Source organism: Cebus imitator, unplaced genomic scaffold (assembly GCF_001604975.1).
Source record: "Cebus imitator isolate Cc_AM_T3 unplaced genomic scaffold, Cebus_imitator-1.0 Scaffold109, whole genome shotgun sequence".
Taxonomy (NCBI): domain Eukaryota; kingdom Metazoa; phylum Chordata; class Mammalia; order Primates; family Cebidae; genus Cebus; species Cebus imitator.
In genome coordinates, this window is record NW_016107424.1 from 1,297,554 (window position 1) to 1,318,827 (window position 21,274).

Genomic DNA, 21,274 nt, shown 5'->3' on the forward strand with positions numbered 1-21,274 from the left:
TTTCCTCCCTCAAGTTGGCTGTCTGCTGTTTGCAACTGATACTGTGCACAGCAGTGCAGCACCTGTGTTTCATGAAAACGTGTGAAAACTGTTTTCAAAAATGCATGCTGTCTAGATAAAAAGAAAACTGTAAAAAATATGTTTGGTTACCACTTCGTAGGGCCTATTGAATTTGTCTGTAAATGTGAATCTAATTGTCATCTATTTCTACTAGAGCCTTCCGTGAACATTACATTTCCATTAGTCAGCTATAGCAGAATATATTCCTGTGTTCACACAGGAATCATAAGAATAAATAATGACCAGTTGTTTATTTAATAATTTAGATTTCTTCTTGATGGACCATTAGAAGAAATAAGCAAAGCCAAAGGTACAGAAAATGTCATTCATTGCCAGTGAAGGGAAAAGGAATGTTTTTACTGAAGTGTTACAAACAGCTTCCTGGTTTTGAATCATGACTACTGATTATTCTCCTGTTCTTCATTTGTAATCAGAGAAAGTCTCCTTTATTACCTGTTCTTGTTACCGTGGGATTGGCATAAAAATCTTACCACTTGTGCAGTTGAATTTGAGGGCTGAGGAACCTTTACAACTTGGGTTAGAGGTGTCAGACTTAAACTGCACTTGTTGCAGAAAAAACTATTCAATTCTTTATCCAATGGCAGGGAAAAACAACATATTATTTTGATAAATTCAGTAACTTGATGTTCATGGTTGATAGCCCCCGTCCTTCTCCTGGTTTTTCTCCTTCAGTGATTTGAGTGTCCAGTGTTCATTTGATGGGTTGACCAGTATGGTTTTTAAAAATAATTTTGTATTAATTTTGATTAACAGTTGTCAAAGAGAAGGGTCTATTCTCACAACTCAGATAAAGAAATTTGCAGTTAATTAGGAAAATGCACATAAAAATGCCAGATGAATATTCCTGAAGAACAGCTCCCATAAATATATCTCCCCTAATTAATTTTAATTTCTCTAACTCTCTACCTAATTAGTCCTATCCCTGGACTTCACAGATTTTCATCCTATAGCCTCTGCCTATTTTCTGAGATTTTATTCTACTTTTTTTCTGTACTGTATGTACAGCACAAATTTGGTGATTCTTAATCCTTGCTGCACATCAGAATCACATGGAAATCTTCAAACAAACAAGCATGAATGCCCTGGGTCCACCACATGCTAATTGGAAGTGAATTTGAGGATGAAACACAGGCATCAGTTTGATATGTGTGTGTTTGTGCAGGGAGGGTTGTTCCTTATTTTGGTTATCTATTGTTACAAATCCAACCACCCCCAATGCTTATTTATATAAAACAGGATACATTTATTATGCTCCCAATTCTGTGGGCCAACTGTTCTGACAGGGAACAGCACTGGCAGTGTGCCTTTACTCCATGATGTCTAGCATTTTGTCTGGGACAACTCACATGGCTAGGAATGTCTCCAGGAGCTAGGGGTTGGAGTCGTCTGGAGGCTTCCTTATTGACATTCCTGCTGTTGAGGCTGGAATAATGCAGAGGCTCAGCTTAGCTAGACCTGTAAGCCAGGTGTCTACATATACCTTTCCACATAGCTTGGGCTTCCTCAAAGCATGGTGGCTGAAAGTAGAAAAACTTCCTATATGGAAGTTCAGGAACTCAGGAGCAAATCCACTGTAAAAAGTGGAATTGCAAAGGCTTTTATGCACCTAGCATCACTTGTGTTCCATTTTACTCATTGAAGCTGTCACAATCTTTCAGATTCAAGGAAAGGGGACCCATCTCTCTATAGGAAGAATATCAATGAATTTGTGGGCAAATTTTAAAGTTGCCACACACCTCAGGTGATTCCAATGTACAGGCAGAATTTAGAACAACCGGATTCATTTTTTTTTAAAGCACCCATCTACAAAGCAGCAGTCGGACTTGGGTGAAGTGAATGAGACACTTAGAGCGCAAAATTTAAGAAAGTCACTCAGGATCATGAGAGCGCAGGTAGGGCCTGAGAGCAAGTGCTTCCTTCCATTCTGTGCTCAAAGTGCCCCACTTGCCACACCTAGTTCTGACCCTGCTACAGAGCAACTGTGTATGAACCATTAGAGTGAGGGGGACTTGGATTCCTAGACTAGTCAGCGCTTTAGTATTGGGATTTGCAAAGCCCAGGTAGGATCTGGGATTCTGTATATTTACAGGAATCCCCACTAGGCTACTTCCAGCTTCCATGTGCTTTCCTGGTGCCATGCCTTTGCTTATGCTGTTCCCTCCGCCTGGAAGTATTTTCTTTCTATTTCTATCAAGTATGGAATATCTACTGATTTTTAAGGTCCATTTCATACACTGCCTTTTATATGAAGCTTTTCTTGGTCCCCACAGCCAGATTGTAACCGTCCCTCCTAAGAAACCCATAGCACATTTACATGCCTTTAAGACATTCACATGTTGATCAGCACTTTGGTTGTTTGCGGGCTTGTCTTATTGAAAGAACATGTTTACTTTCCTGTGAAGGACAGAAAAAGGAGATGTGGATCCTCTCTATCGGTTTCCACTGGCAGACGCAGAGTCTTGTGTGTACACAAGGCTTTCTCTTCTGCCTTTTCTTGCTCCCAGATAGCTCAAGTTTGTAACCGACACATAGGCATTTTAGATTCCCAATAAACTGGATCTCTTTCCTGATGAAAGTTGTGGTCAACTTCCTATTTTTACAGGCTTCACAGAGGCCCTCACATATGGAATAACTACTCTGGTTTAAATGGTTAAACACAGATAAGGACCGCATCTTTATCCTGACTTTGGAAAACCGCATTGTTGAACGTTACCTAACAATCCTTGGCCCAGAGCAAACGCTGTGAAACCTACTCTAGGCAGAATTCATAGCACCGCCTTTGTCAGCAGCACCGCCAAAGGTAAGCCTCAGAACCCTCTGTGGTGAGACCACTATGACCATTTTACTGAGGAGGAAAACTGAGGCTTACAGGTTTAGTAAGTTCTTAGAGAGCAAGATAACACGGAATGGCTCAATCCCTACCCCAAACCCGCTGCTCCCTGCTTGGTGGTACCCGTGATCCTCGCCTCTGCCTTTGGGAAGGGTAAGGGGGAGAGGCCGCTGGGACCAAAAGCAAAGCGAGTAGAACCTGTCAGAATTCTTTCCTACTTATGGTATCCACTCTGAGGTGAGGCTGGGTCGTCCTTACTTTGCGCTTTGGCTGCTCAGGACAAACGCCCTGCCATCCGTTCCCTCTCTCTCTCCGAAAACCCTCCTCCGTCCCTGCACTTGGAGCCATCGTTGGGTGGGCAGGGGCCCCCAGGTTACCTCCAGCCGTGGCCAATGGCCGTGCCGGGGGCAGAGCCCGCTCCCCTCCGCCCGTTGCTAAGTGCGAGGATGACACGGATCCAGACGCCGTCAGCCGCGAGAAGGGAGAGGCGAGAGTCGGAGCGCGTGGGAGCGCAGAGGCTGGAGGAGGGAGGGGGACCCCGAGCGCACAGAGCGCGGAGGGAGGCGCGCGCGGGAGCGAACATCCACCCGGATCCCGGATCCCGAGCCAAAGCAGCAGCTGCGGCCGCGCCCTTGCCGGAGCCCGTGCGTCCGCCTAGCCCCGCTCCGCCCGCAGTGGTCAGGGCTGCAGAGGATGGAGGATTCCCAGGAGACATCGCCATCCTCCAACAACTCCTCGGAGGAGCTCAGCTCTGCCCTGCAGCTGTCCAAGGGCATGTCCATCTTCCTCGACGTAAGTACAGACGGCAGAAGCTAGACGGGTGCTTCCCAGCATCTTTCTTTTCACCTCCCCAAAGGAAGGGGTTCGGTTCAGGTGCTGACCAGCCAATGCTTTGTCCCTAGAACACGGGCGAGAACTACCTCCTTTGCCTTCAGAAAACACCGATGCAAATGATGCAAATGAAGAACAACTGTCCCTTAACTTGCAGCTAGGGCTGTCCCAGACCTGCAGCTTGTGGCTTAACAACCCTTAAGAAAATTACAAAAGTTAGATTTTCCAACAGGCTGGGTTTCATAGGGACACTATTGCAAATACAACAGTCAACATTTGCATGCATAGGACATTTTAAAGGGGCGCAAGGTGTGCGTGGGTGAGATGGGGACACTGTCCCAACTCATCTCTAATGCGCCCTATTTGCAGCCTCCACCCTCATGGATGCGCTCAAGCAACCCAGCGAGGGAAGCAGCAGAGATTGAGAGGCCCTCGCCACCCTCTCCCAGGCCCCCTTGGAAAACAATTACTTTGAGCATATTTGTTTTTCTTTCTACAGGGGTGAGAAAGATCATTTTCATAATTATTCTTTTTGTCACTGCCACTTTTTCTATTTTCCCTTTTTCTTCCCTGATATTCTCCTTCTCTGTACCTCTCCAAGTTGCAATTACCATTGTCATCTTCATCAATTCTAGCTTTTGACTGTCCCTTTGGTCCTATTTCTCACTTCGGTATCGACTGCCTGCCTTCATTACTCTGACCTGATCACATCCTTTCTTTTCTTTCTGTGCTGTTTTTCTTCCAATATGCAGTGGTTTCTATCTTTATGGCACTTTTACTTCTTATTTATTTATCGATTTTGTTTCCTCACCGTCCTGCTGTTTCTGTTCTCTGCATTTTTCCCTCTGTTGCCCATCTCTTTTCTCTGCTTCAGGGCTTCTCTCAGCTACTTGCCCAGCTCAGGGCTCTCCCAGCCCCTCAGTTGTCACATTCATGCTGTTGCCTGAGGTCGTGTCTAGCTCAGTGGGGACAATTCTGGCTGCTTCTTATTTAGGCATGATAGAAAATGGCAAAGGGTATAGAGGAGTGCTATGTGCTCTGTCTTATACCCTTCTCTGAGTTATCCTTTCTTATTATAATCAAAATGAGTGGGAGATGGGCCAGAGGCCAGATACATTTGTTCATGGAGAGATAAAAATATGAGGAAATCAAGTTATTAGTATCATCATGGTGAGGCAGAGATAAAGAGGTTAGGAAGACGCAAAGAACTCTCCTAAGTTTATTTTGAATGGATTGGCCAGAATTCTTTTTAACTCTAGGGAAATAAACTCCTATCAATAATTCAACCTGTTGTAAGGCAAATGATAGAAGCAAGGTTCAATTGTATGTACTGGCAGACTTCACCCCTTATCACCTGGTGGCTGCAGTTGGAGATCCAGGCATTCTGGAATGGTCACCTCCTTCCCACCAGATCTCAGGTGGGTGATTCCTATTGAGCCATTCAATCAGATGTTGAAGTATCTTATCCTTCATGAGAATTTATCTCTGCCTTTGACCAATCAGATGATGTTATTGGTGCTGATAGCTTAACGGACTGATATTATTTCAAGTTTTGCTGTTCAGGGCCATAAAGCCCTTGAGGAGGTGAGCTGGGAGAAGAGAAGGGCACCACAACACACCTTAAAAGTCAGGGCCCATGGAAATCATGTCAGTTATGAGGCTGACAAGTAACCATGAAGTTGATTGAAAGGGAACAACTGGGGCCTCCATTCATTCTGACCTGATCTTCACTCCATCGCACATCGACATCAAGTGCTTCCCTGTGCTTTTTAAAAAGCAGTTCACAAACCCTGGTGATAGTGTGGAGATGAATGGATTAAAACTATACAAATGGAAAGTCATCTTCCTGACTCATACACCAGCCATAGCTTAAGTGTTCAACGGCAATGTTTTTAAAAAGAGAAAATTAAAATTTCATTTTTTATTATGTATGCATGATTGTTTCCAAGTCTGTAAACAAACAGCATCAGGTGCCTGTACTAAAAGAACTTGTAGTCTATGAATAGGGTGCTCTTGCTTTTTTATATTTCAGGGATTTAAAAATAAAAATACGAAACTGATTCTATATGAGAAGTTTTGACATGCTTGTCAGTAAAATGCTAGAGTCTACAAAAAACACCTGCCATTGGATTTTGTCTCAAATGGAAAAGATTTTGTTTACACTTTTCTTTGAGTTATTTTGTGAAAAATCTAACACTGATGAAATATGTGATATGAAAAATGATTTGTTACTTAAGAATTTGTGAATTATTCATTTCTGGATCATATGCTTTTAGCAAAATAAAATGTGAAATATACATGCATCACTTTATTAGATTTAATATATTCTAGTGGCACTAGCAAGGAAGATTACTTTTAAAATTCTCTTCATATTATAATAAATAGGTGACAGATATTACCTGTTCCAAACTGGAACAAGTAATTATCTGTGTGGCCTCTGTGTCACACAAATAATTTCCAAATTTGAGGAAAACTTTGATTTCTAGAACTTTTTATTGCAATGTCACTGGAATAATCATTTAAGAAAGGATGTAAACTGCTATTGAGGATACTATTAATGACATGATACACATGCCCAGCTGGTTAGAAACTAGAGAGAGATTTTAACAAGAAAATCAGAGACAGATTTGCCACAACTGTTGGCTTTTGCTCACTATCCTCTCCAAATCAGCAATAGTAATGTCTATGATACTTACTTCTGTTGTGAGTATGAAATAAGAGTTCATAGTCTAGAAAATGGAAACAAAAAGTGTTCCATAAATTTAAATTATTATGGTTATTTCAGTGTTCCACACTGAGAGGATAAGTAACAGCAACAGTAGCTAAATCCACAAACTGATATGGGGACTATTTCTTCATAAATCTAATTTATATAACTGCCTTGCTAGAATATGACAGAATTAATTATCAGTTCATCATAAATACTCTTGAATACCTGTTGGGGGCTTAGAAAACCTACCATTGGTGCCAAGGTATGCCAGTACATTGAGGCTGGAGTGAGCATTTGCACAGAGCATGCCACAGGAAAGGGACTGAACTGGGTCCTGGCAACATGGGGGCCAGGGGGATGACTGTTGCTTTTCCTTTTACACCAGTGGACTATCATTTCCCAGCTTGCTGCATTCCAGCTAACAGAGGAGGAACTCTAGTTTGGAATACTAGTCCGTATAGCATACGTCTCCTCTTTTGAGTCATTACATTAATCAACTCCACTACTCTGCAAAGGGAGAAAAACAAACCTTCAACTCACTCCCAAAAGCAAGATAAATTCCCAAATGAAATTAGTTGCAACTTCGCCCACCCAATACCACTTTCCTTGCCCATCAGTTTTCTTTTGATTTTCAACTAGAAGAGAAGTCACTATTCCTCACTTCACTGCTGAAGTGGGAGGGAGGCTGAGAGGCTGTGAAGGGGAGGAATGACTTTACTGCTTATCTTCCCTTCTTTCCTTCATCTAAGCATGCACACTCATGTACATTCTGAACACAAGATACAGTGTGTAGACAGGAACTTGGTGAAAAGAAGAATTAGTTTCTCTTCACAAGGATACTTAATGAAGTATCTGAAGCCCTGCATATGCTTATTTATATGACGTGTGAGATGGACAGAGGACTGTCAAAGCAGAATGAGGCTTCCAGATGCAATGGTTCTGTGAGTGAACTCTGTTATAGCCACACACCACCCATCTCACCTTGACACACACACACACTTGCTCATTTGAGTGAGATTATCCAGTTCAGGAAATGGCAGTTAACCCCATCATTGTCTACCCTCATTGGCAAGGCAATTGTCACTCTTGTAGTTATAGGAACCAGCAGAAATTAGAAAAAAAACTTGATGCATGCTGCGCTTAATACCTAGGTGATGGGTTGATAGGTGCAGCAAACCATCATGGCACACATTTACCTATGTAACAAACCTGGACATCCTGCACATGTTCCCTGGAACTTAAAAAAATTATTATTATTATTTTTGAGACAGAGTTTCTCTCTTGTTGCCCAGGCTGGAGTGCAATGGCTCCATTGCAGCTCACCGCAACCTCCACCTCCCTGGTTCAAGTGATTGTCCTGCCTCAGCCTCCTGAGTAGTTTGGATTACAGGCATGCGCCACCATGCCTGGCTAATTTTGTATTTTTAGTGCAGACGGGGATTCTCCATGCTGATAAGGCTGGTCTCGAACTCCTGACCTCAGGTGGATCACCTGCCTCAGTCTCCCAAAGTGCTGGATTACAGGCATGAGCCACGGTGCCCAGCCAAAATAATTATTTTTAAAAAGAAAAAAAAGTAAAAGTTAGTCTCACTGCTATCATACATTAAAAATTGTTTGCCCACACTGGACCTACCCTAGGCAACATTGAGAAGATGAACATGTGTGCTAATTCCATCTCTCCATCCATCTTTCAGTCCTGCTTCCTCACATCCAGTTTCAGGGCAACTAGTGGCCCAGTAGTGAAACTACCTGCTGGAAGTCCGAACCCACATACCCTGACTCAGACACTTGCCTTCCCTGGGTGGTGGGACTCCATGTTCTAGATGTGTCCTGGGTCCCTGCCTTATATTCCAGTTTCTCAGGAATATACAAAGGGATTATTTCACCTCGTTATCAAATCTTAATCTAATGCCTGGTAGGAGGCACTGAGAAATATTAGTTCAGTAAATGATGATTGTGTCCATTTTTTAATGCTTCAAAGAAAACATTTGCCTTTTAACACCTTCCTTCAATAACTGAAAGTGATAAATAAGGAATTTTAGTCAAAACCATCAAATAAATTTTGATATAAAGGAATCTATTTGATAACCTTTAAATTGTAGCAAAAACACAGTATTACCTGTCTTCAAATTTTGAGCCTGACCATAATATTTAAATTTGTTTACCATCCATCTAGTAGTAGCAACCTTAAGATCAGCTGACACAGATTATTCTGGTACCATAACATAATGAGCTTGATTCTCATCTGCAGTACATTTTTTATTAGCCCATGGACTCAGACAAAATTTGGAACAGAGACAGTTCTGTTCATATTTAGTTACAAAAAACTGTCTTAATAACAAAAACTGCCGTTTTGATTTCATCTCTAAGAAGCTAAATGCTACTTGAGATTGTTCTTTATGAAATGAAATGAACAGAAGTCCTGGGTCTAACTCTGTGGTGTATGATTATTCCTATTCTAGTTACTTTGAATTCCTGAGGACAAAATACAGCTTGAAATAGAATCTTAGAATGAATCAAAAGTAAGAAATAGGATGTGTTTCATTTCTCCCTGACTCTCAGCTGGGGATCCATGGTTGCAGAGGACAGGAAGAAGCTGGTTGTGATGAAAGAATGAATCCTCAAAATCCCCACTAGCAATTACCTCTATAGAGGAAAAAAGAATCTGGGTCTCATTTTGCTTTAAGCATAGCTCTTACTATTGAAAGCAGTCCTCTGGCAGTAATTACATCAATTTAGTAAAAAGGATCATCATCTTCTCCATGCAAGTCTAGGTGATACATACCTGTTTCTGGAAAAGTTTCATGAGTGAGATCTTTAGTGGTAATACTAGTGTCTTATAATAAAACACACTGTGGCAATGATTAGATTTATCTGTACCTCATTTCCGTGAAGTCGGCAGAATGAAAGAAGGATAACGTTTTTGTAGTAGAAAGCGGTAAAACAGACAACTTGGGAATAAAAATGATTGCTCATGTTTCAAGCTGGCCAGCAAAAAGTGACAATCTAAATATAAAAATAGCTCTGGTTATTTAACTATAACTACAAGTTACTTAAGAAAAAAAATCCTCAAGGGCCCCTTCCAAGTAATTAAAATTTGTCTTTGCAATATGCTAGTGGGACATCCTCTTTGGTACTGTATATAACGTAACTCTGTAGTGTGTTATCCAGATCATTTTCTATTAGCATGCCTATCAGGGCTAACTTTATTGCAGCTAGCAGAAAAAAATCATACAAACTGTCTTAAGATTATTTTTGAAATAATTTATTGGCTCCTATAATGAAAAAGCAGAGATCATCTCATCAAGATTGCTTAATCAGAGACTCAGGGAGTGCTATCTGGATCTGCCTTCTTTAAGTCTCTGAACACTGCTTTTTTGGGTGTTGATTCTTTCCAGGTTATATATTGCACTAGTTTCCTAGGGCTGCTGTAACAAACTACCGCAATAGAATGTACTCTCCACGGTTCTGGAGGCGAGAAGGGCAAAATCAAGCTTTTAGCAGGATGGTGCTCCCTGGGAAGGCTCCAGAGAGGAAACTGTGTCACGATTCTTCTCTTGCTTCTAATAGCCCCTGTCAGTCCTTTGGCATCCTTGGCTTTCAGCTGCACCATGCCAATACCTGCCTCTTTGATCATATGATTTCTACCATCTATTTCTGCATCTCTGAATTTCTCTCCTTATAAGGTCCCCATCATTGGACTTAGGGACCACCCAATCCAGCTATATTTTATGTTAATATGATTATCATATGAGCAAATCCTATTTCTTCTCTTTTATAATTTAAACTTTTATTTTAGATTCAGGGGGCATATGTGCAGATTTCTTACATGGGTATATCACGTGATGGTGAGATTTGGGGTAGAAATGATTCCATCATCCAGGTAGTGAGCATAATACCCAACAGTTAGTTTTCCAACCTTTTTCCTCAACCTTTTCCTTCTGTTAGTCCCTAGTGTGTGTTGCTGCCATCTTTATGTTCATGTGTACCCAATGTTTAGCTCCCACTTATAAGTGAGAATATGCAGTGTTTGGTTTTCTGCTTCTGCATTAATTCACTCAGGAAAATGGCCTCCAGTTGCATCCATGTTACTGCAAAGGACATGATCTTGTTCTTTCTTATGGCTGTGTAGTATTCTATGATGTATATGTACCATATTTTCTTTATCCAATAGACCATTGATGGGCATTTAGGTTCATTTAGCATTTTTGCAATTGTGAATAATGCTGCAATGAATATAAGAGTGCCATGTGTCTTTTTGGTAGAATGATTTATTTTCTTTTGGATATATAGCCAGTAATGGGATTGCAGAGTCAGATGGTAGTTCTGTTTTAAGTTCTCTGAAAAGTCTCCAAACTGCCTTCCACAGGATGGACTAATTTACAACCCCACCAACTGTGTATGGGCATTCCCTTTTCTCTGTAGCAGCTCCAGCATCTGGTTGTGTTTTTTGTTTTTTAACTTTTTGATAATAGCCATTCTGACATATGTGAGATGATAGCATATTGTGGTTTTGATTTGCAATTCTCTGATGATTAGTGATGGTGAGCATTTTTTTCATATGTTTTTTGGCCACTTGTATGTCTCCTTTTGAGAAGCGTCCGTTCATATCTTTTGCCCACTTCTTAATGGGGTTGTTTTTGTTTTTTGAAATAAGTTCCTTACAGATTCCGTATATTAGTACTTTGTTGGATGCATAGTTGGTGAATATTTTCTCCCATTCTGTAGGTTATCTGATTACTCTGTTTTTACTCTGTTGATGGTTTCTTTTCCTGTGCTCTAGCCCTTTAATTTAATTAGTTCCCACTTGTCAGTTTTAGTTTTTGTTGCAATTGCTTTTGAGAACTTAGTCATAAATTTTTTCCTAAGGCCAATTACTTCTTAATGTCCAGAATAATATTTTCTAGGTTTTCTTATAGGATTTTTGTAGTGTGAGGTCTTATATCTAAATTTTTAATCCACCTTGAGTTAATTTTTGTTGATAGTATTAGATAGTGCTCCAGTTTCATTCTTCTGCATATGACCTACTAGTTATTCCAGCACCATTTATTGAATAGGGAATCCTTTACCCATTATTTATTTTTGTTAACTTCATTGAAGATCAGATGGCTGTAAGTGTACAGCTTTATTTCTGCATTCTCTATTCTGTTCCATTGTTGCATCTGGGTTTTTTTTTGTTGTTGTTGTTGTTGTTGTTCTAGTACCATGCTGTTTTGGTGGCTGTAGCCTTATTGTATAGTTTGAAGTCAGGTAATGTGATGCCTCCTGCTTTGCTCTTTTTTTTTTTTAGAATTGCTTTAGCTATTCAGGCTCCATTTTGGTTCCATGTAAATTTTAGAACAGTATTTTCTAATTCTGTAAAAAATGACATTGGTAGTTTGATAGGAATAGTATTGAATGTATACATTGCCTTGGGTGGTATGGCCATTTTAACAATATTTATTTTTCCAATTCATGAGCATGGAATGTTTTTCCATTTGTATGTGTCATTGTTGATTTCTTTCTGCAGTGTTTTGTAATTCTCCTTGTGGAGGTCTTTCCCTTATTTGGTTAAATGTATTCCTAGGTATTTTATTTTTTGTATGGCTGTTGTAAATGGGATTGTGTTCCTGATTTGGCTCTCAGCTTGAATTTTATTGCTGCATAAAAATACTACTGATTTTTGTACCTTTATTTTGTGTCTTGAAACTTTATTGAAGTCATTTATCAGTTCCAGGAGTCTTTTGGTGGAATATTTAAAGTTTTCTAGGTATAAGATTATATCACCAGTGAAGAGAGATAATTTGGCTTCTTATTTTCCTATTTGGATGCCTTTTATTTCTTTCTCTTGCCTGATTGCTCTGGCAAGGACTTCCAGTACTATGTTGAATAGGAGTGGTGAGAGTGGGTGTCTTTGTTTTGTTCTAGTTCCAGTTCCAGTTCTAGTTCTAGCATTCAGGGGAATGCTTCCAGCTTTTGCCTGTTCAGTATGATGTTGGCTGTGGGTTTGGAATAGATGGCTTTTATTATTTTGAGATATGTTCCTTCAATGCCTAGTTCGTTCAGAGTTTTTATCATGAAGGAATGTTAGATTTTATTGAGGGCTTTTCCTCCCAAACCCCTATTTCCAGATAAAGTTACATTCACAGATACTGAGCATTAGTACTTCAGCATTTAGTTTTGGAGGACACAATTCAACCTACAATATATCCAATAACAAAATGACTGATAGCAATACATTGACTATATATTCCCAAGTTCAAAGCCAGCAGAAGGTATAGTATGTCCCTCTCCTAACCACTCAAGCAAAACCATGGTTTGTCATTCACTGGCCCTAATGTGCTCATGTCTGAGCAGTCACTGTTTCTCAGACATGAGTGCTCTGCCCAACACTGGAGCACCTAGGCCAAGCAAGCAGGAAAGGTTGGCTTCCCAGGGAACATTAGAAATCATTACTAAAAAGTAATAGATACTGGATAGCCAAATACTTCTTATACATCAAGACAATTTAAATGTATCCAAAATAATATGATTAATAAAGTATAAATAAAGTAGATATAGTATAGACATGTGGGCTACTGTTTACCCATGATGTATTATTTTTCTTTTATGTTTTGTTTAATCCCAGTTTTATTGAAGTATGGTTGACTTACATTAAAGCACACGTGTGTGAAGTGTAAACTTGATGAGTTTTAACATATATGAAACCATTATCACAATCAAGATAGTAACTCTATCACCTGCAAAAGTTTTCTCACATCCACTTGTAATCCACCCTGCCCTGCCCTGCCCTGCCCGTTCCTAGGAACCTTAATCTGCTTTCTGTCCCTATAGATTAGTTTGCATTTTTAGTAATTTTATATACATGGAATTACAAGTAGATGCTCTTTTGTGTCTAGGTTATCTACTCAGCCTAATTAGTTTTAGATCTATCCAAGTTGTTGTGTCAACAGCTCATTCATTTTTATTGCTCAGTAGTATTCTATTGTATGGCTATAACACAGTTTGTTTCTCCATTCATGGTTTGTTTATCCATGGACATTTGGGTTGTTTTCAGGTTTTAGATATTATAAAGAAAGATCTTAATTGGGAAACCCTTAAAATTATACTGTATTTTATTTAATCTTGGATAAATTATGTGTAGGTGTAATGTTCACTGCAATATTTATTTAAAATGGTGATAATTTTTTATCTTTTTCCTTTCCAGATACTGAGGAGAGCAGACAAAAATGGTGAGATGAAAAATCTACAGTTTCTATTTATTAATCTCTTACATTTTAGACTACCTTATAAAGAATAATAAGGAAAAAGGGGAGAGTGCTGGAAAATGACATATAAAATACCACCTTATTGTACTAGTGATCATTTTAGGTAACTTTTAGGCCCTAAATATTCATAAGAAGTTGGCAGAAAAATTTACATTTGACAGGAATGTTTATGCCTTTGAAGTGAGGAGCTCTGCTATATTTGAGCTCTGGCTTTTCCTTTTCATGCTTTAAAAAATAATTTTGCAGCAGTAACAGCTTCTATTCATTGAGTGTCTACTGTGTGCCAGGCATTGGGCCAAGTGCTTTGTGTATATTATGTCCTAGAATTATTAAGATACAAAGCTGAGACCGGACCCCAGGTCTGTATGACACCCAAGTCTGGACTCTCCACACTGAACTTTATGGTAGCCTTGGAGATGCTACTGCACTGCAGGAGGGCTGCCTGGAAACCTGCATTGGCAGTTTATCTCTACCCCATCGTTCCTGGACACTGCTTTCCCATTTGAAATGTATGCATTGGAAGTGATCATCTGTAGTGACAGAGAAGTAGGAGATGCAAACTCCAAAATAAAAACTTGCTCTGTTGATTTAATGATGACTGCACAAAGTCTAATTGGAAGCTGTCATAAGCAGTATCTTTTCACTCTATTATTCCACTAGAAACTTTGTCCCAGAGAACACCAAATCAAAACTTATTTTTTTTTTCCTGCTATATTGTAAGTACTCTGGTAGAGGTATATGCTTAACAAGAATTTCTTGACAAATTTAGGATACAAAGGGTTTTTTCCCTTTTTTTGGAATCCCATTTCTTATCTATGGGGAAAGGCTACAGGCAGAGTCCAGATCTGACAGTTTAAGACATATGTTGTGGTCTATGTCACCCTTCATCAGGCAGAGCAAGAAAAACTTGACTGACAAGACACACATTTCTACACAAAAGAAGATTGTTAATCCAAGGAACAATGTAGTAGTGTCCAAGTCCCAATAATATTTAATTGTGCTTGGTCATCAAAAGATTTTCTCAGACTATATTGTGCTGATTGCTATATTGTCAGTTAAATGTGCTTTTTGTTTCCACTTGAAGCATTTCATTACTTTGTTTTTAGTTTTAGTTTTTGCTTTTTTTGAAAGAGCGTTGCTCTCTCACCCAGGCTGGAGTGCAGTGGTGTGATCTGGGCTCACTGCAACTTCTGCCTCCTTTGTTCAAGCAGTTCTCCTGCCTCAGCCTCCCGAGTAGCTGGGACTAGAGGCGCATGCCACCACGCCCGACTAATTTTTGTATTTTTACTAAGGACAATGTTTCACCATGTTGGCCGGGCTGGTCTTGAACTCCTGACCTCAAGTGATCCACCCTCCTCAGCCTCCCATAGTGCCAGGATTACAGGCATGGGCCACTGCACCCAGCCCATTTGATTACTTTTAAATATGGAAATAGTGACGGCATCATTTTGTCTTCTCATCTCATCCTTCCATCTTTTGCCTGATATCCAGCCCCAGGGATGCCTGCTATACAATTGATTAGCCCACTTGTCTCTATGCCACCTGCGCTGTATTTCAGTGCTGTATCCATCTGAGAAATGCTTTTGCTCCCTCTCCACTCAGGCTCCTGGTTTTCTCAGGCTACACTTTCATTTTCTAGACCACAAAGCTCTGATTTAGGGCCACTCTTAACTTTGTATGTATTTCTCTTCTTTCCATCAAAGTTAGCATAATCCTTAGTCAGAAAAAAAAGCATTGAACAAAATAATTCACATGATTCAATGGCTTATGATAGCCTCAAATACCATGCTGCATGAAGTGGTCACTTGCACTGGCAGACCCATGTCTCATATTTCCTCACCTGCCCCTTCCCCAACAGACACCTCTTCCCCCCTTACCGCCTCTCCGAATGTCCATCCCAACATGCTGTCATACTACCTGCCTTTCTGCTTTTATCTTTCACAGTCTTCCACATGTACCCTCCTCTGCAGCTGCTGAAGCACTCAATCCCCGGGGCACCCCCCATCTACCAAACTGCTATGATGTTGCCTTGCTGTGACCTCCGCCTCCTACAACTTTCCACCCTCAGTCAGCTTGAGAACACTCATGCTTTGCTATTCCTGCTCAAAAGGCACCTTATCTGGGAAACCTCCCCCGGTTCCTCTTCTTGTGCTCTCAACACTTTAGCACATATTGATTATTGTCCTCAAAGTGGAGACTGCAGTTGTTGGCTGGAGATTGTACTTCTCTAAGCCAAACGTGCCTCTCTAAGGCAAGGAACTTGTGTTACAAGTAGAAAGTAGGCCCAGCTAGTGCTAGGTGCTCAATAGATATTTGTTTAATGAATTAAGAAGAAAATACAGCATATGTCCTATTCAGCCTTAAAAGAAAGAAGAAATTTTGTCATTTGTGACAAGATGAATGGAATTGGAGGACATTATGCTAAGTGAAATTAGTCAAACAGAAAGACAAATACTGCATGTTCTCACTTCTATGTGGAGCCTAAAACAATTGAACTCATAGAGGCAGTGGGTAGAATGGTAGTTACAGAGGCTGGGGAGTGAAAAGAGTGGGGTGGTGATAGTTGAAAGGTACAAAGCCTCAGGAGGAATAAGTTTAATTTTTTTTTTAAGATCAATTGCACAGCATGATGAATATAGCTCATCATTGAGTTCTGTACATTTTAGTATCACTGAGAGTTAATTTCTTCTAATGTTCTCATCACCAAGAAATCTCAAATATTTGAGGTGATAGAGATATTAGTTAGCTTAATCTTTCCATATTATATTTAAAAATTATAAAATCACTTTGTATCCCATAAATAAATACAACTATAATTTGTCAGTGTATAATAAAAATTTAAAAAGGATTGAGGATGGTTTGCTCCATTATTTCTCTCTCTTCTATGTCTACTTTCCCCCTACCTTTCATCCCACCTGACTCTTCTCCCTCATTCTCAGTGTAAAGTTGGAGGGAGGCAGAGTCAAGCAGGTTTGGATTTAAACCACAAGTATGCAACGTAGTAACCTTTTAAAGGTATGCCCCTAGTAACCTTGTGAAGAGCATAGATAATGACATCTACTATGTAATGTGGTAATTATGAATAATAAATGAGGGACTATCTGTAAAGTTGCCAGGGAAATGCCTGGAACATAGTAACAACTAAACACTTGCTCATTTTACTGCTGTTATGATTAGTATTATCTCCATTGCTACTGAAAGCTTGAGCTGTTTTTTGTGCTGTGATGACTTGATTATCTGAGATATTTTTTAACATATTAGTTATTTCCATTGCAGTGGAGCTTAGTAGAAAAGAAAAATAAAGCTATTTACCATATATGCAATATTTAAAAGGGAAAAAGATCTTGGAAAATCTAATGTAAATTAGAAGATACAAGCATAAGAAAGTAAGCATCTCTCTGTACCATGTGTTCACCGCATTCTGTATTTGCAAATAAACAGCTGTTACATGTATTTCAGCTCTTAGTAACAGACCCTTATGTGATAGAATCCCTTGTGGACAGCATAATTGGTGACAGAATAACGAAAGGAAGAAGAGGCAATAGGCGGTATAATTGTTTGCCTGCCCAGAGGACAGATTTAGCTTTTGGAATCTATCTGACATCTGACAAAAAAAGAGAAGCTGCTGGGGGCAGGGGGAGGGGGAGGATACACAATTAGTGATTAGCTAAAATGATGGTATCTTTGAGAGATTTTTTTTTGTTTTTTGTTTTTAATCTTAGGCTAGGATCCTAACCATAAAGATAGACCACAAAATAGGGTTGCTTAGGAGAGATGCTAGTGCTTTGATCCAAAGAGCCCCAAATTCAAGCTTTCAGAAATGTAAAACTTCTGAGAAAGTTTATTTATGGGTTGAATGAAAATGGAAATGATATGTGGGTATTTATAAAATTTGCAAAAATATTTTTAAAATTTAAATATATTTTGTTTTAAAATATTTAATTGAGAAAGGTCAAATGTATTCAAGGTACGTAATATAATGATTAGATACATGTATATATTGTGTAATGCTAACTACAACCAAATTAATTAAAACATTCATCACCACCCATCATGTACATTAGAGCCCCAGAATTTGTTCATCTTATAACTGAAAGTTTGTACCCTTGAACATCATCTCCCATTTTCTCCATGCCAAGCCCATGGCACCCGCCATTGTACTCTCTGTCTCTACGAGTTCAGCTTTTTCAGATTCCACATATAAGTGAGATTGCACAGTATTTGTTTCTCTGTCTGTAGGCAAGAATGTGTTTGAAATCTTAGTAAGAGGCAAAATGAAAAGCTTCATAGTAGTGAATAGCACCATCAGATTCCTCTTGTTGACTTGCACTTGCTAAGATCTGTTGTCATTCTTGATCAGTAAGTAGGAAGGCTGTATGGGTGGCACTTTTGATCCCTGTTAAATCACTGTCCTCTTTAAGAGATTGTTATAATTCTCCTCAGGCCTTTAGTCCAGTCCAGCAGTCTGTACATATTAAATTTGAGGGCAGAGATTGTGCCTATTTCATATATCCCCAGGTCAACCATGATGAGCATAATGGCTGCTGCAACACAGGTGTTCATAAATATTTGTGAATTATTTTTAGGAAATGCATAAACAACAATTTCACTGAAGAAATATAATCATGTATATAATCTAAGCAAATCAAGCACTGTTGTTGATTACCTGTTTATTAATTAATAATGTTCAATAAAATGTATGGAGGATATATTATGAGGTCTGTCTCACTTCATATTTGGTAATTTTTTTCACTTTGTTGTATATGCACCTATATGTGTATTTCAGATTACAAATATACAAATATAACTATAGTTATAGCCTGAATTTGTATACATCTTGAATATGATGTTCTGATGCTCCAATATGTGGTAGTTTAATTGATTTAAAGCATCTGATGCTTTCTTGGTAGGCTGAATTATGACTGAATGACTAACACACCTCCAGAAAATAATGTTGGCAATGAAAATTCCTAGCCTAAGAATAGTATTTGTGTGTTTAGAGTATTTGTGTATTTAGAGATATTTTAAAGACGTCATTGGATTATGATCAATTCATTTGGAATTATGTAAGAATTGGTAAGAGTCTTTCAAACTGCTTACCCAAAGTTTGGTTTATTCTATTAACATGTAAAAATACGTAGAAGCTAGAACAATATTCATAGTTACCGAACTACGAGTATTTCCACTAAAGTCTAGGTCATCACCTAGCAACCTTTCAGAGTCTCACAGAGCTCTGTGATTCTGCCTTTTGCGCTTCGGAATAAGGCTTTCCTTTGATGTGAGCTACTCAATCAAGCATCACCACCCCTCACTGGGCTCTCCAGACTCTCTTATCTTCTAATCAGGGCTCTTTGCCCCAAATAAAATGGAAAGATTAAGGGCTGGGCCCAAGAAGTGAGGAACATTGGCATAAGGCTGGTTTGTATTTCATAATTCCTCATACATTTTGCAAATGTTTTTGGGAAAATAATGAAACGAGAATCAGGTAACTTATAGATTAGCAGGGTTCTCATATAGATTTGTACTCATATGGTAACTCTCAGTACATGCAGACACCTCAACTACATATCTACCAGCTTGAAAGTCAAAGCAAAGTCTATTAGAAGTGATTCACTTAAAAAAAAAAATGCCCTAACAATGACCTTATTGAAATAATTGGCTCCTCCACCACTGCAATATGTAGGAGAAACCCGTGAGTGCAAGTTCTGACTGTAATGATGTTTTTTAACAAAATAAAGGAAAACAAATATTCTATTTTCATAGTATGACTTTTTTTTTTTTTGTAAAATGCAAAGCACTTTCACACCCATAAATGTGTTACTTTTCTGCTAAAAGCAGAAATCGGAAAATTCTTATCTTTACATAGCTGAGTTTATCAGCTGCTACAGTAACAAACAGAAAATTTAGATTCACTTTCCTGAGCCCACAAAATGGCTGCCATGAGCTGTCAAAGGCTCAAAAATCAGGTCGTCCTCCAATGCCAGATCCTGGAGGGTACACAGCATAGATATCCTGAAACATGGCTTCTACCTTAAGTGCTTTCTGTAATGGAGATCTGTGGTTGGCTTTCCTTTCCTTTCTGTTCCTGCAATTTAATCATTTCCTCTGCTCCATCTAGATCCCAGAGATATGTAGCATTATGGTTAAGCTTATGTATGATTTTGCAATCAGATTACCTGCGCTCAAATCCCCATTCCACTTACTGTGCAATTTGGGTAACGTAACTTCCCCATCTTTGAAATGGAAATAAAGGCATTGCCTCTCTCACAGACTTGGAAAATTAAATAAGATCATACACAGAAATTTTTGGAAAGATGCCTAGCCCTTAGGAAGTTCTTAATAAGTGTTAGCTATTTCCATTTTTCATCCTAATTGTTATTTATTTGGTGGGACTGTCGATCACAATGTCCTGGTGCTGAATTTTTCACAGGATAGTGCCCAGAGGTCTGTCCGTGACCAACTTACTAAGACCCCAGAGCTGCACTAGCGTTTGTTCTACCTTTGCCCCGGTCATTCAGCTTTTCTTATTGTTTGCAAGCCAATAATCCTAATTTAATGTCTCCAGTGTCTTGGAGTTGGTGCTTTGTGCCCAGCCGCCTGACTTGCTCCTCTAGATGCATCCTCATCTCAGGACAGGAACCACCAAGCAACCCTTGTTCCAACCAAAAGCTTCCAGAACTCTTCTCTTTCTCTAATAATTCCACATCCATTCTATTAGCAGGCCCTGTTGGCTCCACTGTCAAAATATCTTCAAAACCTGATCACTTCTTGCTATTTCCAAATCTTCCACCCTAGTTAAAGCCTCCTCAATCTTGCACTTAGCATACAGCAGAAATTTCCACATTAGAGCTATTGAAGACTTCAGAAAATCAGTGGCAAAAGTGATAGAGATAAGAAAATGAGTTTGATACTTTTGGATGTATAATTAGCAGACTTGGCAATTAATTGAAACTGTTAAGAGAAATGAAAGTATTTACTTATGCGTACATATGCAAGGTTGTGTATGTTTCAGATTTCTAGTTTCTGACTTGAGTAACTAGATGGATAATGAGGCTATTAACTTCTTATAGTTATGAAATTGCCTTATGTATAAAATCTTGATTTTGTTGTAATATTGGTAACTTTTCGTTACGAGAGTTCTATTAATATCTGTTTCTCTAGTAATAAGCAATGTTTCTGTTTTTCTTAATATTCAAAATCATACCTAAGTTGTTAAAAATACCTGAAAAATGTAATAGCCTGTATATTACCAAGTTATTTATGGCCATGAGAATATTGGTTTAGATTTTACAAGAAAATATTACAGTAATAACAGTGAATAATCTTATTAAAAGATTATGATGCTGTGCTAGGCATAATTTTATTTAATCAATATAACAATATTGCAAGGAAGATTACTGACATTATCCCAATTTTATTCATGAGTAATCAGAAACATAGGTAACTCATGAATGAGTAAATAGGATTTGTATCTAGATTTTCTTCTCACCCAAAAGTTTTAGCACTTAACCAGGATGCTTCATTTGCCGTAGCTCATCTCTGTAGCAGAATTGTGCCGTTGAAATCTAGAAATAC

At 39.0% G+C, this 21,274-nt stretch overlaps 1 protein-coding gene across 1 annotated transcript in view; it reads left to right on the forward strand.

Annotated features, from left to right (window-relative positions):
• Positions 1–3,375: 3,375 nt before the first annotated feature.
• Positions 3,376–21,274, forward strand: part of NECAB1 (N-terminal EF-hand calcium binding protein 1) — a 154,627-nt gene continuing 136,728 nt past the window's right edge. The window contains exons 1-2 of the mRNA XM_017538065.2: positions 3,376–3,703; positions 13,639–13,663. Of these exons, the coding sequence (XP_017393554.1) occupies positions 3,605–3,703; positions 13,639–13,663 (124 nt within the window). The 5' untranslated portion in view covers positions 3,376–3,604. The remainder of the gene's footprint in view (positions 3,704–13,638; positions 13,664–21,274) is intronic.